General features: G+C 39.2%; 1 protein-coding gene across 1 annotated transcript in view; it reads left to right on the top strand.

Annotated features, from left to right (window-relative positions):
• The window catches only part of MINPP1 (multiple inositol-polyphosphate phosphatase 1), a 44,754-nt gene that overhangs the window by 9,973 nt on the left and 17,308 nt on the right, over positions 1-17,473 (top strand). The window contains exon 4 of the mRNA XM_002914383.4: positions 9,224-9,357. Coding sequence (XP_002914429.2) covers positions 9,224-9,357 — 134 coding nt within the window. The remainder of the gene's footprint in view (positions 1-9,223; positions 9,358-17,473) is intronic.

A 17,473-nucleotide genomic window follows, 5' to 3' on the forward strand; every position in this document is an offset into this window, starting at 1 on the left:
GGCTCATGTGGTAATGGGGCTTAGCCAGGTGAGTTGGAAGCAGCGGAGAGGACCCTCAGTGGATGACTGCTCTCATACACTGAGCACCGATGGTAATGGGTGCGTTCTGTTTCCTCTCTCTCTGCTCCTCTCCTCTAACTGTCCAAAACTCATCTCTTAGAAGCTTCCTGACCATAAAATTAATAATTATGCCAGTATGGGTATAAACTGAAACTTATGGTCACCATTCACGTGGGTCAAAATACTCACCCCTTTTCTCCCTACCCAGATTGCTCTAGGGAAAAAAGTTGATAAACAGAAGTAACTTCGAGTACTATGTAAATGATTGATGGGTGTTGGCCAAGGGAAATTCACCTCTTAGCAGAAGAGCAACTTCATTTGCCCAGGTTACTGCGGTTGGTGGGAGGTTTGGCACGTCCTCACCTGGCCCCTGTTCTCTGCTCTGCTCCTGTTGTAAGGAGTTGTATCCCTGTGGTCTCTTCCAAGTACCCGTGGCTTCTGGTTTAAGTACAAACTGGTTTCCCTGTGGAGAGGATGCACATCTCACATTGTAGCCAGCCTCCACCTGTTCGTCCTCTGGACACCTGCTGCTTTCCCTCCCTTTTCCTTATTTGAATCCTTCTCCTTTGAAACATTTTACTCTTGCTTTTTGTGCATCTGTCTCTTCTGGCAGGTAATTTGACATACTCCAAAAATCCTGGAAGTCATGATCTGGGTTCAAGTTGCACTTATGCTTCCTGTGCCTTGATTCCCATATCTGTTAAAAGATGGAACCGTATTGAGTTACTCAGGTACACGCCCTATAATTCTAAGATTCTATACGGGTACTTTTTCTCCGCCCCCTCCCCTTTTTAGGATTAACCTTTTGTCTCTTTTTTGCTTGCGAAGAGTTTCTCTCTTTTTTCCCTGCAACTTATTTTGAAAAATTTCAAACTGATACAAATTGTAAGAACGATACAATAAACATTCACATTCTTCACCTATATTCACCAGTTGTTAACCTTTCTTTGCTGCATTTGTTTTTCTCCACATACAGGAGTTTCCTATTGCTGCGATAATGAATTACCACAGACTTAGTGGTCTGAAGCAATACAAATTTATTATCTTACAGTTCTGGAAGTCAGACATTCAAAATGAATCTTACAGCACTAAAATCAAGATGCAAGTAGTTATTCTTTTTGGAGCTCAAGAGGAAAATCTGTCCCTTGCCTTTTCCAGTCTCTAGAAGCCATCTGCATTTTTTTTTTTTTAAATCACTCTGACCTCTGCTTTTATGGTTAATCTCCTACTCTGTCCTTCCTAACTACTCCTTATAAGGATTTTTGTGATAATGTAGGCACATGTAGGTAGCCCAGAATAATTTTCTCATTTTAAGATCCTTAATCACACCTGCAGATTCCTTTTTATCTTGTACGAGAACACAGTCATAGGTTCTAGGGATCAGGATGTAGACATCTTTGAGAGGCATTTATTCTGTCTACCACATATATATAATCTTTTTTCTTTGCAGACATCAAAGCACTTCACCCTTAAATACTTGGGTATGTATCTGAAAAACAAGAACATTCTGCTGCATAGACAAAATATAATTTTTTACATATATATGTAATAGTGCAGTATTACCTAGTATATAGCTAATACTGAAGTTTTCACATTTGTCTTAATAAGGTTCTATATTTAGAGCTTTTTTTTTTTCTTTAAATTCAGGGTCTAATGAAGGATCACTCATTGCATTTACTTGTCATGTCTTTTTAGTTTCCTTTAATCTAGAGAAGTACTCCAGCCTTTTGTCTTTTATACATTGGCGTTTTGCAGGTGTCTAGGCCTTTTTTTTTTTTTTCCAGAATGCCTTTGTGTCCAATTTTCAACTTTTGATCAAATTAAAGTTTAAGCATTTTTGGCAAGAATACCGTGTAAGTGATGTATCCTCAGTGCATGTCTTTTTGTCACATTGTTGATGGTGACATGTTTGATCATTTGATTAAAGTGATGCCTAGCAGATTTCTCCATTGTGGAGATACTTTGCTACCTTTGTAAATAAAGAACTTCTTTATTTAATTGACCATGATCTGAAAATTTGAAATACATCTTTATTAAATTAATTGAATAAGAACTTCCTTTTTATATATTAAAAGCAAATAAGCTTCTTCATTTAAAAATTCAAAATTCTCTTTTGATTTATGTTTCCTGTGATTATTTTCTCTTTAAACGATTTGATAGAAAATAATTTATCTATCTCTGCTTAGAACTTTTCACTGTGAATAGGTTTATATAGTGAAGTATTTACAGATGAAATAAAGTGATGTCTGGGATTTACTTCAGAATAATCCAATGGTGATGGTGGGATATAACTAAAACAGGATTGGCAAAATGTTGATTATTATTGAAGTTGGATGATGGGTACACAGGGGTTCATTATATTACTGTTCACTATTTTTCACATTTGAAATTGTTTATTAAAATATTTTTAAGAATTGAAAGAGAAGAGACACTTATGAAATTCTGAGAATCACAGAGATTATTAGATATCCAGAACCCTGTGAAATGCTGGACAATGTGTGCCTTCATTAAGCAAATATTGTTTGGGTGCCTGCTCTGTGCTAGGTAGGCACTTGGTTGGAATGGAAGATTCTAACATAACATAGGCATGGTCCTCTTTAAAGAGTGAAAGATACAAACCATTGTAAGTCAATGGGATGGCTATAATAGAGATATATATAAGGTATAGGGATACATAAAGGGGAAAGTTGATTTAATGGCAGTCAATCTTTAAGAAAGAAATGACATATGAACTAGGTACTTTTAAGTGGGATAGCTTTTTGCAGCTTTATATATATCTTTGTATATATCCTGTAATGAGGATACCTTGATTTTCTATCTCTTCTGGAATCAGTTTTGGTATTTAATATTTTCTTATAAAAATCATTCCAGTTTCAGGCACCTGGGTGGCTCAGTAGGTTAGGAGTTCAACACGATTTCAGCTCACTTCATCATCTCAGGGTCGTGAGATCAAGCACTGCTTGGGGCTCTGAGCTGGGCTTGAAGCTTGCTTAAGATTCTCTCGCCCTTTCCCTCTGCCCCTCTCCCCCCAGTTGCTTGTGTGCTTGCATTCTCTTTCTCTCTAAAAAAAATCATCCAAGTTTTCAGACTTATTTGTAGAGTTTGGCAAATTTATCTCGCGGTGTTTTTTAAGATTTATTTATTTATTTTAGAGCTCGCTGGGGGAAGAGGGAGAGGAGAATCTCAGGGCTCGATCCCAGGACCCTGAGATCATGACCTGGACCCAAATCAGGAGTTGGACACTTAACCAACTGAGGCACCCAGGCACCCCTATCTTGCTGTTGTTTTAAACAAAATATTTCCCTTCTGTATCTGAGATTATTTCCCCACTATTATTACTTGTGTATTTGTATTTTCATAGTTTTCTTCATTACACTAATTTAGTCTTTACTGATTTTTGATTTTTTTTTACAAGTAATGGTTTACCTTTATATATTTTTTAGTTTTATATAATGAAATCACCCACCTTTTTCTGGTCTCTAGTTTTTATTCAATATTACGTTTTTATTCTAAGATTTTGTTTATTCATTTGAGAGGAGAGAGAGAGTGTGCACAAGCTGTGGGGGAGGGACAGAGGGAGAGGGAGAAGCAGACTCTCGCTGAGCAGGGAGCCTGACCCAGGGCTGGATCCCGGGACCCTGAGATCATGACCTGAGCTGAAGGCAGATGCTTCACCGACTGAGTCACCCAGGCGCCCCTATTCAACATTATGTTTTTAAGATTTACCTATATGAGGCTGCTAGAGTTCACTTGTTTTCATTGCTATATAGTATTCCATTATATGAATTATCATGGGTTTTTTTCCCCCAACCGATTATCTTGTTGGTAGACATTTGGGCTGTTTCCAGTTTGGGGCTATTTAAGAACATTATGGTGTGGGTCTGTCGGGGCGTATACAGAGAGATTTCTGAAGGTCTGTGGTAGAATTGCTGGATCACAGTTCCTGTAGAACTTCAGATTTACTAGATAATAATGCCAATTGTTTTCAGCGTTGTCCCAGCTTATGTTTCTGTCTTCTTCTTTTCATACCTTTTTTTTTTTTCTTCTGCTTTTGCCTTTATATTCTTAAGTCTTTGGAATTCATGATAATATGTTCATTTACTCAGCAGTTTTCATCCGGCTGACTGTTTTAGGTATACAGCAGTTTTCTTTTTCTTTTGCATGTTTGTATAGATGCTCTTCTGGTCCCCCTTTTTAGTTATTACTAATCTTTGCAGTGAGTTCTGCTGTAACTCCTTCCTACCCGGCCAGTGGGGATGAGTGGCTGTTCAGAGATGAGTAGTGTTCCTTCCAGTTTAGAGTTGTTCTCCTCTGAGAGCCTTGGCAGGTGCTTCCTGCCCCCATGCAACACCAGTCTGCCTCCTGGTTGTGTATTACATACTGTTCAGGGGGGCTCCCTGCAGGCTTCATTCTGATGCTCTCATGATTTCAAGCAAAGAGCTGTTGATTGTGCTCCTCCAAGGGTCCCCCGTGCTTTGAGGATCTGTCTTCCGCTGGTTTTGTTTGATTTTCACTGCACTTGGCAGTCCTCCCTTGATTATGGTTGTGGTCAGGGGGATAAAGGTCTCCCAGTCTCTTTGATGAAGGCATTTGTTTGCCTTTCTCTTTTTCATTCATTTTTTTAGGGGGATTTTGAGAGAACAGAGACCTGATTCCATCATATTAAAACCTGACGTTTTGTTTTTATTTTCTAATGAAGAACGCTTGTGATGCTTTGTCATAAAATGTGGTGTTTGGCGTAGTTTCATAGGTACTGATGGAGTTTTTGAATGTTCGTGTGCTGGTGGGGTGAGGTCTGGAACCGAGGCCAAGAAAGAATTCTTGAGACGTCTTTGGTGCAGAAGTGGTTTTATTAAAGCACAGGGACAGGACTGATGGGCAGAAAGAGCTGCTGCCCCGGGGTTGTGAGGGGCAACTGACTGTATACTTTGGGGTGGGGGGAGGTAAAGATAAAGTACGTTTCAGAAGGATTTTCATCTGCTAAAGAAGACTCACGGGATACTGGAGGCCTTGCTGTTGTCTAATGGAAGCTGCTGTTGCCTCTAGCAAGGTATTAACGTGAAGACAGTTGGGAGCCTCCGGGAGGAATGTAGTATGCTGCCTTCCTCTGCCTTCCTCATTTGTCTGTGGACTGCAGGTTATAAGGACATTTAATTTTAACGGTATTTCCTTCTGCCTTTGTTTCTCACATCAGTGATCGTTACCAATTAAGGAAATTTATTTCTTGCTTACTAAAACCTTCTATTATTTAGTGTTTCTAAAATCAGGAATGTGTGCTGAATTTTTGTCATCCAGGCAGATGATTGTGGTTTTTTTCTTCTTTAACCTTTTTTTTTTTTTTTAAAGATTTTATTTATTTATTTGACAGACAGCCAGCGAGAGAGGGAACACAGGCAGGGGGAGTGGGAGAGGAAGAAGCAGGCTCCTAGTGGAGGAGCCTGATGTGGGGGCTCGATCCCATAACGCCGGGATCACGCCCTGAGCCGAAGGCAGACGCTTAACGACTGCGCCACCCAGGCGCCCCTCTTCTTTAACCTTCTAACATAGTAAATTGCGTTAGTACATTTTCTGGTATTGAATTATCCTTGCATTCCTTCTTTCTTAAGATAAATTCTCTTACAGACTGCTTTTTCTCCTAGTTAGAACTCACATTTTTTGTTTTTCATGTATTTCTAGCAATTTTTTTGTTAACTACTGGATGTTGTGAATATATGTTGTCTAATGTCTTAAATTTTGTTGCCTTCCTTTAAAGAGTTTTGAATTTTGTTTTATTTTCTAGTTAGGTTACTTGTGGGTCAGCTTGATCCTTATGAGGTTTATTTCTGAGTGTCATACTCTGAATCTGACCTACAAAACTCGAAACAAACCTGTTTTGTAAACATGCCTTTACTGTTAAATTTACCCTTCTGGGGGTCTGTATTGGACGTCTGGGTGTGCACTGAAATTCTCCTACTTAGACTGCTTGAACTTGACTATCTCCCAGCCTTGTGATAGCTCTGGAATTCCGCTTATAACTCCCATAGCATTGAGCAACAGAATCAAGAGGACCCCCAGATTTCTGGAGCAGTTTTTCTGTGTAGCTTCCTCCTTTCTGATACTCTGCCCTGCTAATTCCAGCCCCTAACACTCTGCGTTCTTGACTCAGCAGGACTGCAGGATTCTGCCTGACATCCCTTCTCCCGCCCCCGCCCCGCCCCCCCCGCCCAGCGCTGCAGGCCACAGTTTCAAAGTGCTTCTAGGCAGAAGAAACCTGGGCAATCTGTAGGGCTGACTTTGTTTTCTCTCCTCTCCCTGATCACAGTTCAGTGCTCATTACTCAAGGACGGAAAACATTTATTTTCCAAATTTTTCCCTTTTTCTCCTTGTTTATGTCCCGAGGGCATGCCTGGTATCAGTTACTCCATCATGGCAGGTGGTACATTCTTTCAGTAGAAAGCTGAATTTTTTTTGGTAATGCTTTATTTTACATTCATTAAATCATGTTTATAGTGAGGTTGGTTTATGGCAGGGGCTCTCATCTGTGAGTGGTCCTCTTCCTGGCCTGGCCCTAGTCCTTTTCCTGGGTGGGGGTTAGAACACACTGGGGAATTTCTGTGTGCACCAGTGACTAGGAATTGCAGTGCAGTGGGCTAGAGTTTTCTTCGCCCTTCTCCGTGCTTGCTTTGTTCAGTTTTGGGTACAGGCTTCCATTATCCTCCTAAAATGAGTTACAAAGCTTTCTGAAGTAGGAAAAAACACTAGGGTTTGAAGCTGACTGCCAAGAAAGAAGACATCTTTGGTGCAAAAAGGTGGTTTTATTAAAGCACGAGGACAGGACCTGGAGGCAGAAAAGAGCTGCACCGGGGTCATGAGGAGTGGCCATTCTATACTTTGAAGTTGGGGGAAGTTAGGGGGAGCATTAGTCTCCAAGGAATTTTGGAAGCAAGGTTTCGAGGACCTTGAGGGGAGCTAGCTGTTGTTGGGAAAAGGTCATTTATTACCGTCTAATAAAACCTTAGTCATAAGACCCTTCAGATGTATATCGGTGGGCCATATGCTTGCGGGGGTGATTGCCAACGTGTATCTTGGGGGGTTTAGAGGTAGAGGAAATTTCCAAAGGAATTTTTTATATGTTTAAGTAGACTTACAGGATCTTGGTTGGGGGTGGGGGTGGGAGTTCAAGCTAGGATTGCCTTTTGCCCTTAACAACGTGTCAGCCTCGAGGCAGTTGAGTCCCTAGGGAAATGTCACTCTGCCTGTTTCAAGGACTTGTCAGTGGGCGGTAGTTAGTAAAGAAATTTAATCATTTTTCTCCTGCCTTTGTTTCCCACGTCACTTTCCATCCTTCCCTGTACCCTGGAATAATTTAATTATTAGAAATTAACTCTTTTTGAAGGTTTGATAGAACTCCTACTTAAAACCAAATATGCCTGGTCTCTCTTTCAGGTAGACCTTTGTCTCTAGTTATTTTGAATAGTCAGATTTTTCTGTGTCATTTTGGGTAATTTATATTTTCCTAGAAAAACTGCTTATTTCATTTACATTTTCAAATTCTTTTGAGATGAAGTTTCAGTAGTGTGCATGTATGATTTTTAAAAAATATTCAGACATATCTCCTTTAGTTCATTTCTGATACTGTGTTTTCTTGAATGGATTTGGCAGAACTTTAATTCTTTTAATTTAAATTCTTTCATTTAAAAAAAATGTTCACTTTGTCCCTTTTGCTAACTTCTTGATTTAGTTGCCTCTTTAATGTATGTTTTGTTTTGCTTTTGGTATATGGCAATGGCTTACCCTTGTAGACTTATTATGGCTTGCCCTCAGTTTCTCTAGGGTCTTTTTTGGGGAAGAATAACTCATAATTACGGCAGTCTTCTCTCGTACCTGTTTTTATTTTTATTTTTATGTAAGCTCTACACCCAACGTGGGGCTTGAACTCTAACCCCCCACCCCCAGATCGAGTCACGTGTTCTACCGACTGAGCCAGCCAGGCGCCCCACTTGTACCTTTTTCCATTGCATGTTTTAGTCCCCTAGTTTTAGTATTTATCTGATCAAATGATACATGAGTACAAAGTTTAACATTGAAAGAAAGTCTACCTTAATCACCAATTCCAATTCAAGACCTCCCTCTCCACAGAGACCAGTCCCTCCTGTAAGTTTGATGTGTACCTTTTAACCCTTTTCTGTGCTATTTATAATCTATATCATCTTTAAACAATAAACAGTATAGTGTGTGTTTGCAGCTATGCATGTCTTGGTAATAAATGGTATTATACTGTGCTTACTATTCTGAACCTGCCCTTCTCATTCGGTTTGTCTCGAAGAGATCTTTCTGCATCAGTACACGTAGATCTACAATATAGAAGTTTTACGTAACTGCCTAGTATTCCGTACCATGTGCATACCATTATTTAGGCAGTCATCTACCTGTTAATGAAATTTCAGTATTTCCAGGAATCTCTTTTTCCTGCTCTATAAGCAGTGCCGCTGTAAGACATTCTTATACATTCTGTCTTGTGTTCATCTGTGACTATGACTTCATAGGAAATGGAATTAAATGGGCCGTAGAAATGTGTGCTTTTATGGATTTTGCCAGTTTGCCCTTTAGAACATCTATACCAATGTACATTCCTTTTCTCTATCCTTGGTCTACTTTTATTATTGTTTTTGCAAAACTGATACATGAACCAAAGTAAATTGTTTTCTGTCTGGTTTCTAGCTTCATAAAATTCTTAAAGTTCCTGATCCATTGTTTGCATCTTTCTATGCTATAATGAATATTCTTCTATTTGTATCTTTTTTCCTGCACACTTTTTTGCTATCACTTGAATATAATTTTAACAGAAAGGGGAAGTGAGGGCGTGTCTTTAGCCCTCTGTCCTGAGCTGCCATGGATGCTGGATTATTGGCCAAGAGCACAATGAACTTGCTCTTGCACGCCAGCCTCCACATTCCCACAGTTCATATTTGCTTCATCATAAATCTCTACGTGGCCTGGACTTTTGGGGCAACTCTTAAAAGCTTAAAATGGCAAATATAAACTCAATAAATGCTAAGATTCTACTATACTTTGTGTAGAATGGTAATTAAACAGTGTAACCGTTTCTGGGTATCATTATTAAATCTGGGAATCTTTTAACATTAAAAAATGTCATAGTAATTTTTAAAATTTTTATTTTTAGGTATTAGAATATTTAAATGATCTGAAACAATATTGGAAAAGAGGATATGGGTATACTATTAATAGTCGGTCCAGCTGCACCCTGTTTCAGGATATCTTCCGGCACTTGGACAAAGCAATTGAACAGAAACAGAGGTAAAAACTTTAAAAAAAATTTTTTTGATGTGTATTGTCTTGAGTGTCCAATTAAGCTTCTGGAAAATGTTTTATAATGGGTGGATTTTAAAAAACAGGTTTTGCTTGTGTTTTTAAAAAATATTTTAATGTAATATTTAGGCTTATGAAAAAGTTAGATGACATAATGTGAGTTATAAGACATTTAAACCCTTCGTTCAACCCAAGAACTCGAGAATTAGTAATGTTTGCACGTGCAGTGGTTCCCTTTTCCTGCCACCTCTTGCCCCCTCTACTCCTTAACCCCTGTGACTGCTGCACTCAGGTTGGTGGATAGCATTGCTTTTGCCTCTTTAAAAATAGTTTTTATTGTAAGTGTATGTGTGCAAACAATATGTGTAGTTTTGCTCAGTCATATGCTCATTGTCTTCTGGGACTTTTTTTTTTTTTCCTTCAGCATTACATTTATAATTTTCATCATGTTACATATACTATAAAGTCAAAAAAGAAACATTTTTACTATAGTATAGTACAGTATTCGGTAATGTATGGTATTCAGTAAAGAAGTACCACAGTTTATAGCATCTTTTCTTGTTGGTGGACATTTGGGTAATTTCTGTTTTTGCTCTTATAACTAGTGTAATTATACATGGCTTCTGGTAGGAGTTGCAAAATGTTTTCATTTTGAACGAGGGTTTCTCACGGAAAAGTTTTTGTTAACATTCATACTTTTCAAGGTTTATTAAAAAAAAACTTCTCATAATTTAAACCTATGGTAGAACCTAACTAACCCCATTTTATTTGACAAATAATGCTTCTGTGAAAGCTTATATATTCATAATTAGAGGCAAACATGCTGTAAAGATGAAGACAGAAGACTGAAGAGTGTGTATTTGTGTTTGCGGTATTTTTATACATACATGAGAGTGTGTGTGTGAGAGAGAGAGACTCTAGTTATGGAATTTTCTTGGGTTTGATGGGAGTTAGGGAAGAAAACTAGATTGAGTACTTAGTTTCTGCTACTGGACACTTTTCGTGGAGCAGAATAGTCAAAGCAGGTTCTGTCTTTGATATAGGCATTAACTTCTTTCCTACTTAGTTTTATGAGTGTTTATAACCTGTCAATTTCATAAGATAACAGATTTTTGCTCTTTGTTCATTGTTATCCTGTTGTTGAATGTGAGGAATGGCAAACTTAAAATTGTGTCAGAAAGATACTTAAATAATTTTTGCAAGATTTGCTACTACAATTTGATACCAGATTTAAAGTGTAAGAAGTTATCATTGGTGTTTCAAAATGAGTATTTTTGTACACTGAAAACTGAAACATTACAGAGAGAAATTAAAGATGACCCAAATAGATGGAGAGATATGCTATCTTTATGGATTGGAAGACAGATTGATCATCTCTAAACTGAATACAATCCCTGTCACAGTCTCAGTTGGGTCTCTTTGTAGAAATTGAGAGGCTTATTCTAAAATTTGTACAGAAATGCAAAGAACCTTGAAGAGCTAAAACAATTTTGAAAAAGAACAACACCAACAAAAACTTATAATTATCTCACTTCAAACTTACTATAGAACCGTAGCCATAGCCAAATAGATCAGTGGAATAGAATCAAGTCAATAATAGACTCATATGTGGTCAATTTTTGACAAAGAGGCTAAGGCAATGTATTGGAAAAAAGAATAGTCTTCAACAGATGGTGCCGGAACCATTGGATATCCATATGTTAAAAAATGACACTTAGACCCTTACTTCACACTATACACAAAAATGGGGCATAGATTTAAATGTAAAATTGGAAGTCTTTCAGAAGGAAATGCAGGCTCAACAGCCTAAATATAAGAGATAAAATTATGAAACTCTTACAAGAAAACATGGAAGTAAATCTTCACAATCATGGATTAGGTCAGGATTTCGTAATAAAACACTCAAAAACTCAATCCATCAAAAAATTGATAAAATGAACTTCATCAAAATTAAAAGTTTTTGCACTTCTAAAAACTATTTGGATAATGAGAAGATAAATTGTAGATGTAGAGAAAGTATTTGCAAAATATACACATATGATTAAGGATTTGAATCCAGAATGTACAGAGATGTTACATCTCAATAAGGAGACAACCCAGGTTCTAAAAAGAGCATGAGGTTTTACCAGACAGATAAGTGAATGGCAAATAAGCACATGAAAAGATGCTCACCATTATTAGATACTAAAATCACAGTGAAATACCGCCAGTATACCCCCTTAACTGGCTGTGAAATAATCGAAAAAGTATATATTGGTCTCTGCCCCAGGTTCTTGACACAGGGCTCCTGAAACCATGTAATTTCCTGGGTGATCAGAGTGGCTTTTGTTCTAACGAGGCAGCTTTGGGTGGGACCCTGGACACCTCCAAGATGAGCGCTTATGCACTGAAAAACCAAGCCATGAGTAGAAGCTTGGAATTTTCAGCCCCGAGCCCCATTGTCTTGAGAAGGAAAGTCTTTAGGGCAATAGAAGTGTCTTTAAACTGTGTGTGAAATTTGCACACACAGCTGTTTTAGTCACTAAAATCCATCTAACTAGGGGCACCTTGGTGGCTCAGTCAATTAAGCGCCTGCCTTCTGCTCAGGTCATGATCTCCAGGTCCTGGGATTGAGCCCTGAGTCTGGCTCCCTGCTGAGCCTGCTTCTCCCTCTGCCTCCTCTCCCCTGCTCATGCTTTCATGCTCTCTCTCAAATAAATAAATCTTTAAAAAAAATTCATCTAACTCAACAGTTAAAACCAGGTGGATTTTATGGTAGTTCCATTATACTTCAATAAAAAATTTAAAACAATATGGGTATTTAGTAAAAGGGAAAAGGGGAGAAAGAATGAAATAATCTTTTGGTAAAAGTGGGAATATTTTTGAAGAATTTACTAATTCAGAAAATGGAGTGTTTCCTTAGAATTTTTTACAAGATGACTGCAAAATGCTTATGACATGTAATTACCAAAACTGTGTTCTAAAATTATTAGTTCACTTCTCTGCCTTAATAAAATATACTGTAAAGTAATTGAATATTAAAAAAAGTTAGGACTCTTGCAGTTCCATAGAGGTGATCTGGATTACTATAAACAGGACAACCCCCCCTTTTTTTTTTAGGGAGTTTATTTTTTATAGCACTTTTTGGTTCACAGCAAAATTGAGTGCAAGGTAAAGAGATTTCCCATATACTCCGTTCCCCTACATGTGCACAGCCTTCCCCACTCCCACAGTCTCACAGAATTTTTTTAAAAAACAGTTCTGAGAAATAGTTCATACATAATATAGTTCACCCTTCTAAAGTGTACGATTCTGTGGTTTTTGGTATATTCAGAGTCACCCTCTGAACATTCCCACCACCATCACCACTATTTATTTTTAAAGATTTTATTTATCTATTTATTTATTTAGAGAGTGCACACGTGAGCAGGGGAGGCGGGGTAGAGGGAGAAAGAGAGAGAGAATCTCAAGCAGACTCCCCACTCAGCATGGAGCCTGATTCAGGGCTCAGTCCCACCACCCTGAGATCATGACCTGAGCCGAAATCGAGAGTTGGATCCTTAACCAACTGAGCCACCCAGGAGCCCATCTCTGGGAGGTTTTGTTTTGTTTTTATCTTAAAGTGAAATTCCAATATTTAGCTTTTCTTTTTAAGATTTTTATTTAAGGGAGAGAGCGCTAGTGAGCATGAGCTGGGGGCGGGTGCAGAAGGGGAGGGAGAAGCAAACTCACTGCTGAGCAGGGAGCCCCTTAGGGGGGCTCCATCCCAGGACCCTGAGATTTAGATCTGAGCAGAAGGCAGATGCTTCACCGACTGAGCCACCCGGGCGCCCGTTAGCTTATTTTCTTATAATATGCTTATCTCACTCACAGATGAAATACAGAGGGAAAAATGCAAGTGCTTGATTATTGCGTTATGTTAGGTAGTAGCTGACTCTCTGTACTTAGAAGCTGGTGAAGCTAATTTTCGTGCGTGGCTTGTGGAGTCAGACGCAGTAATGCAGAGAGGTAGTGTGGTGCTGTGGACAGGTCCTTGGGTTTAGTTTGAGTCCTGGTTCTGCTTTGTTGATGCTTCAGATTCCTGACTTCTGGAAGGAGGCTGGAAGGAGGCTCCTGACTCCCAGGGTGGTTGTGATCATGAAATGAGATAATATCTTTAAAGCATTTAGTATAATGGGATGTTTTCATTGGCAAGTTGAGGAAAGTCTACTCCTTTTGCATGATTACTGCTTTATTTGGGAATTGAAAAGAAGATTCATTCAAAACCATTTTAAAACACCTGCTGTTACACGTCAGGTAGTGTTGTAGGACCTGGAAACGGTGATGAGTATGACAGACACTTGTACTTGTGACTCTTACTATCTAGAAAAAATAGAAATGTATATGAAAGCCCTGGATAATGGTGTAACTGTTCATGTGAGACTGTGAAACAGTATAAAAAGTCAAAGGAAGGAAAGTTTGACCTTTTACAATGGGAAGTCCTCTCCTTTTCTACCTGAGGAAGGAAAGTCAGCAGTAATTATGAAGAAACTGGCAGGTGCTTTTCAGGGACCGGTTATCTCTGTACAAAAAGACTGGTTGAGGTTTTAAAAAATATTTATGTAGTTGAATCAAGATTAAATCATCTTGAATAAAGGGAAGAAAGTGTATTTAGAGACTCCTGTCAGGTTTCTATCCAAAACCAGATTGACACTGATTTTATGAGCGGTGCTAAATTTAAGAGTACTTCTAAAGAAAACTGACATATACAGCAAAGAGAATAATAGGGTTTAAAAAATTAATAGGCTTCCTTCTTCAGAGCAGTTTTAAGTTCACACCAAAATTTTGGGTGGAAATTGCAGAGTTCCCACATACCATCCCCTCCTGCACATACACAGCCTCCCTCGGCATTAATATTACACACCAGTGTGGTAGAATAAGATTGTAAGAGAGTCTTTTATCTTTGTATTTCTTTCTGATGTATTCCATCGAAACATTAACCTTTTTTTCCTCTCAATTAAAATATTTCTTGTATTTGGACTTACAGTCTGTAAGTGAATATGTTTATATATGAGCAATATTTTGTCATTACTGTTGCCTGAGGGAACTTTCACTTAATTCTAGAGTCCCCAGGCTACCCTGGCTTTCCCTATCCCCTCCTCCATCCCACACTGAGTTGCTACTGTGTACACAGGTAGTTTACCTTTTTATATTAATGTTAAATCAGAGATGGTCTTCAGTGTTTCTGTTTCGTCAGCATAGTTTTAAGAGCATGGTTTTACTTTCACAGAAAAACCAAAGATTGCAAATGTTAATTGACAAGTGTCACCATTTTGACTGGCTGTTAGGTTCAGGGTCCTTGACTCTTAGTAGGATCTTGAATTTTATATTCCTTCTTGAATCATCATTACAGTGATGGGATTAAAGTTAAAACCAGTGCATCTACTATTTAAGCAAAGTTAAGCAGCTGTGATTAGAAAAACAGATTGGGGGTTTCTGGGTGGCTCAGTCAGTTAAGCATGTGACTTCGACTCAGGTCATGATCCTAGGGTTCTGGGATCAAGCCCTGCAATCCCTGCTCAGTGGGGAGTCTGTTTCTCCCTCTCCCTCTGCCCCTTGCCCTGCTTCTGTTTTCTCTCTCTTTCTGTCTCTCAGAAATAAAATCTTTAAAGAAAAGCAGATTGGATTTACAAAGAGACAAGGCCTGTTCGGTTTTATTCTGCTCTTCCCTTCCCCATTACCTCTGTTGATGTATTTTTATGTTTCTAGATTGGGGGCATTCAATAAGGAATTTAATAAGAAGGAAGTGTCCTACTTTTTTAAAGTAAGGTTTAGGGGCACCTGGGTGGCTCAGTCCGGTGAAGCATCTGCCCTCCACTCACGTCATGATCCCAGGTCCCTGGGATTGAGCCCCACATCGGGCTCCGTGGTCAGCAGGGAGCCTGCTTCTCCCTCTCTCTCTCTCTGTCTGCTGCTCTCCCTGCTTGTGTTCTGTCTGTCTCTGTCAGATAAATAAATGAAATCTTTTTTAAAAAGTAAGGTTTACATTCTGAACTGAAATTGCTAGCCACATGAGAGCTTTCACTTCATCATGGGTACTCTCAGATACCAAAATGAACTGCCGCAAATATTCATTATTGTCATTAAAATCTCATTAATTTTTGTCTGCCTTTTCATTGACTCTCAAATCTTTGATATTTTCAGAGTTCACTGTTGAATAAGGGAATGGCTTTTTAATGTTGTGTAGTTCCGTATTTTAACATAAGATGGCAGCATTGAGATATATGTGTAGTGGCAACAGGTGATTTTTAAATAGCTGTTTTGGTCAGTTATTTAGCCCACCGGAATGGGGGATTTTTGTCTTTTCTCCTTCTTAGAAATGTGTGCAGATTCTAAGTCCTCAGATGCTTGTCGTTCTGCTCCCTTCCTGAAGTCAGGGTTCCGTGGGTTCTAAGTAGTATAGCAGGAAACTGTTAGTGCTGCTTGTCGAAAGAAACTGGCTAACCAAGGTTAAAAATATAACTGGCCTGACTGGGCTCTGAGTTCAGTTTCCAGTGTCCAGCTGGCTTCTGGGAAGACTTTGTGACTCTGTGTGGACTGCAGGCCTGTGATGTCTGGAACTCTGTTTCAGTGTCCACTCCTCAGTGCCACGAACAAGCCTGTGGCCCAGGTGGGGGTCAATATGCATTAAAGGAATATCCGACATCCTCCCTTTTTCTCCTGTAGTCCCTGTTTTAGTCAGTGTTACCATCATCCTCCCAGGCATCCGAGCCACAAGCTGCCTTACGCTTGACTCTGCCTCCCTCACTTTCTATATCTGCTCACCCGGTTATGTTCTGTTTTGTTGGTTTGTTTATCCTTTCAGTTTTATATCTGCTCCTCCCACTTTTCTTCACCCTCACTGCACAGCTACAGTTCAGGCTAGTATCTTTCTCCTAGATTTTAGCACATGCCTCCTAAGTGCTTCCTGGATTTTGGTGTTACTCAGACTCTGTTCTAGTGTCCAAAGCAGGCAGTAGAGGGTAAACATTTAAATTACTGTCTCAATGAACCTATGCCCTAGTTTAAAAAACACGTTTTTTTAAAAACTGCTAAAGGAGAATTAATTTGATCTGTGGAGTTTGGTAAAGGTTTTATGGGAGAAGGAGTCTTTGAGGTTGAACACTGAAGACTTCTTTCCCCAACCTCAGCATATCCACCCTTAATACTTGTTTTAATTTCCTAAAAACAGTTTTATTGACATATCATTTATGTAGACGGCACACATTTCAAGTGTACAGTTTGATGAGTTTTGCATGTGTATGTACACATGAAACCGTCACCACAACCAAGATAATGAAATATCCATCACATGCAAAGATTTCCTTGTGGCTCTTCCCACCCTCCACCCATAGACCTGATCTGCTTTCTCTCACTATAGATGGTTTTTTCTGGACTTTTATATAATGGAACCATATACTTGCGTACATTTTTTCCTTTGCTGCTTTCACTCAGCATAATGGTTATGAGATCATCTGTGTTGTTGTGGCTATCAGTAGTTCACTCCTTGTTAAACCTGAACAGTGCTCCACAGTACGGATACGCCAAAGGGTTTTTGGGTTTTTTTTTTTTTTTTAAGATTTTTTATTAGAGAGCACGAGTGGGGTAAGGGGCAGAGGGAGAAGCAGACTCCCCACTGATCAGGGAGCCCGACTCTGGGCTCCATCGCAGGACCCTGAGATCATGACCTGAGCCGAAGGCAGACAATTAACTGATGGAGCCACCCAGGCATCCAAATACCGCGGTTTGTTAATCCATTCTCCTTACGATCAGTATTTAGGTAGTTTCCAGTTTGAGGCTGTAACAAACAAAGCTGCTGTGAATTTTGGTTGTTTCGGTGTGGGCATTGCTTTCCTTTCTCTTGCGTAAGACCTAGAGACGGACTAGCTGAGTCACATGTAGGGGAATGTTTATGTTCTGAAGACACTGCCAGGCTCTGCCCTCCGTGTGTGAGAGCTCAGCTGTTCTACATGCTGGTCGAAGCGTGATAAGGAAGGGTTTTTTAATTTTAGCAGGTCTAGTGGGCGTGTAGTAGCTCCTCATTGTAGTTCTGGTTTGCGTTTCCCCAAACACTGTTAATACTGGCCATCTTTCCATGTACTCGTTT

This window comes from Ailuropoda melanoleuca, chromosome 6 (assembly GCF_002007445.2).
Source record: "Ailuropoda melanoleuca isolate Jingjing chromosome 6, ASM200744v2, whole genome shotgun sequence".
NCBI classification, from domain to species: Eukaryota; Metazoa; Chordata; class Mammalia; order Carnivora; family Ursidae; genus Ailuropoda; species Ailuropoda melanoleuca.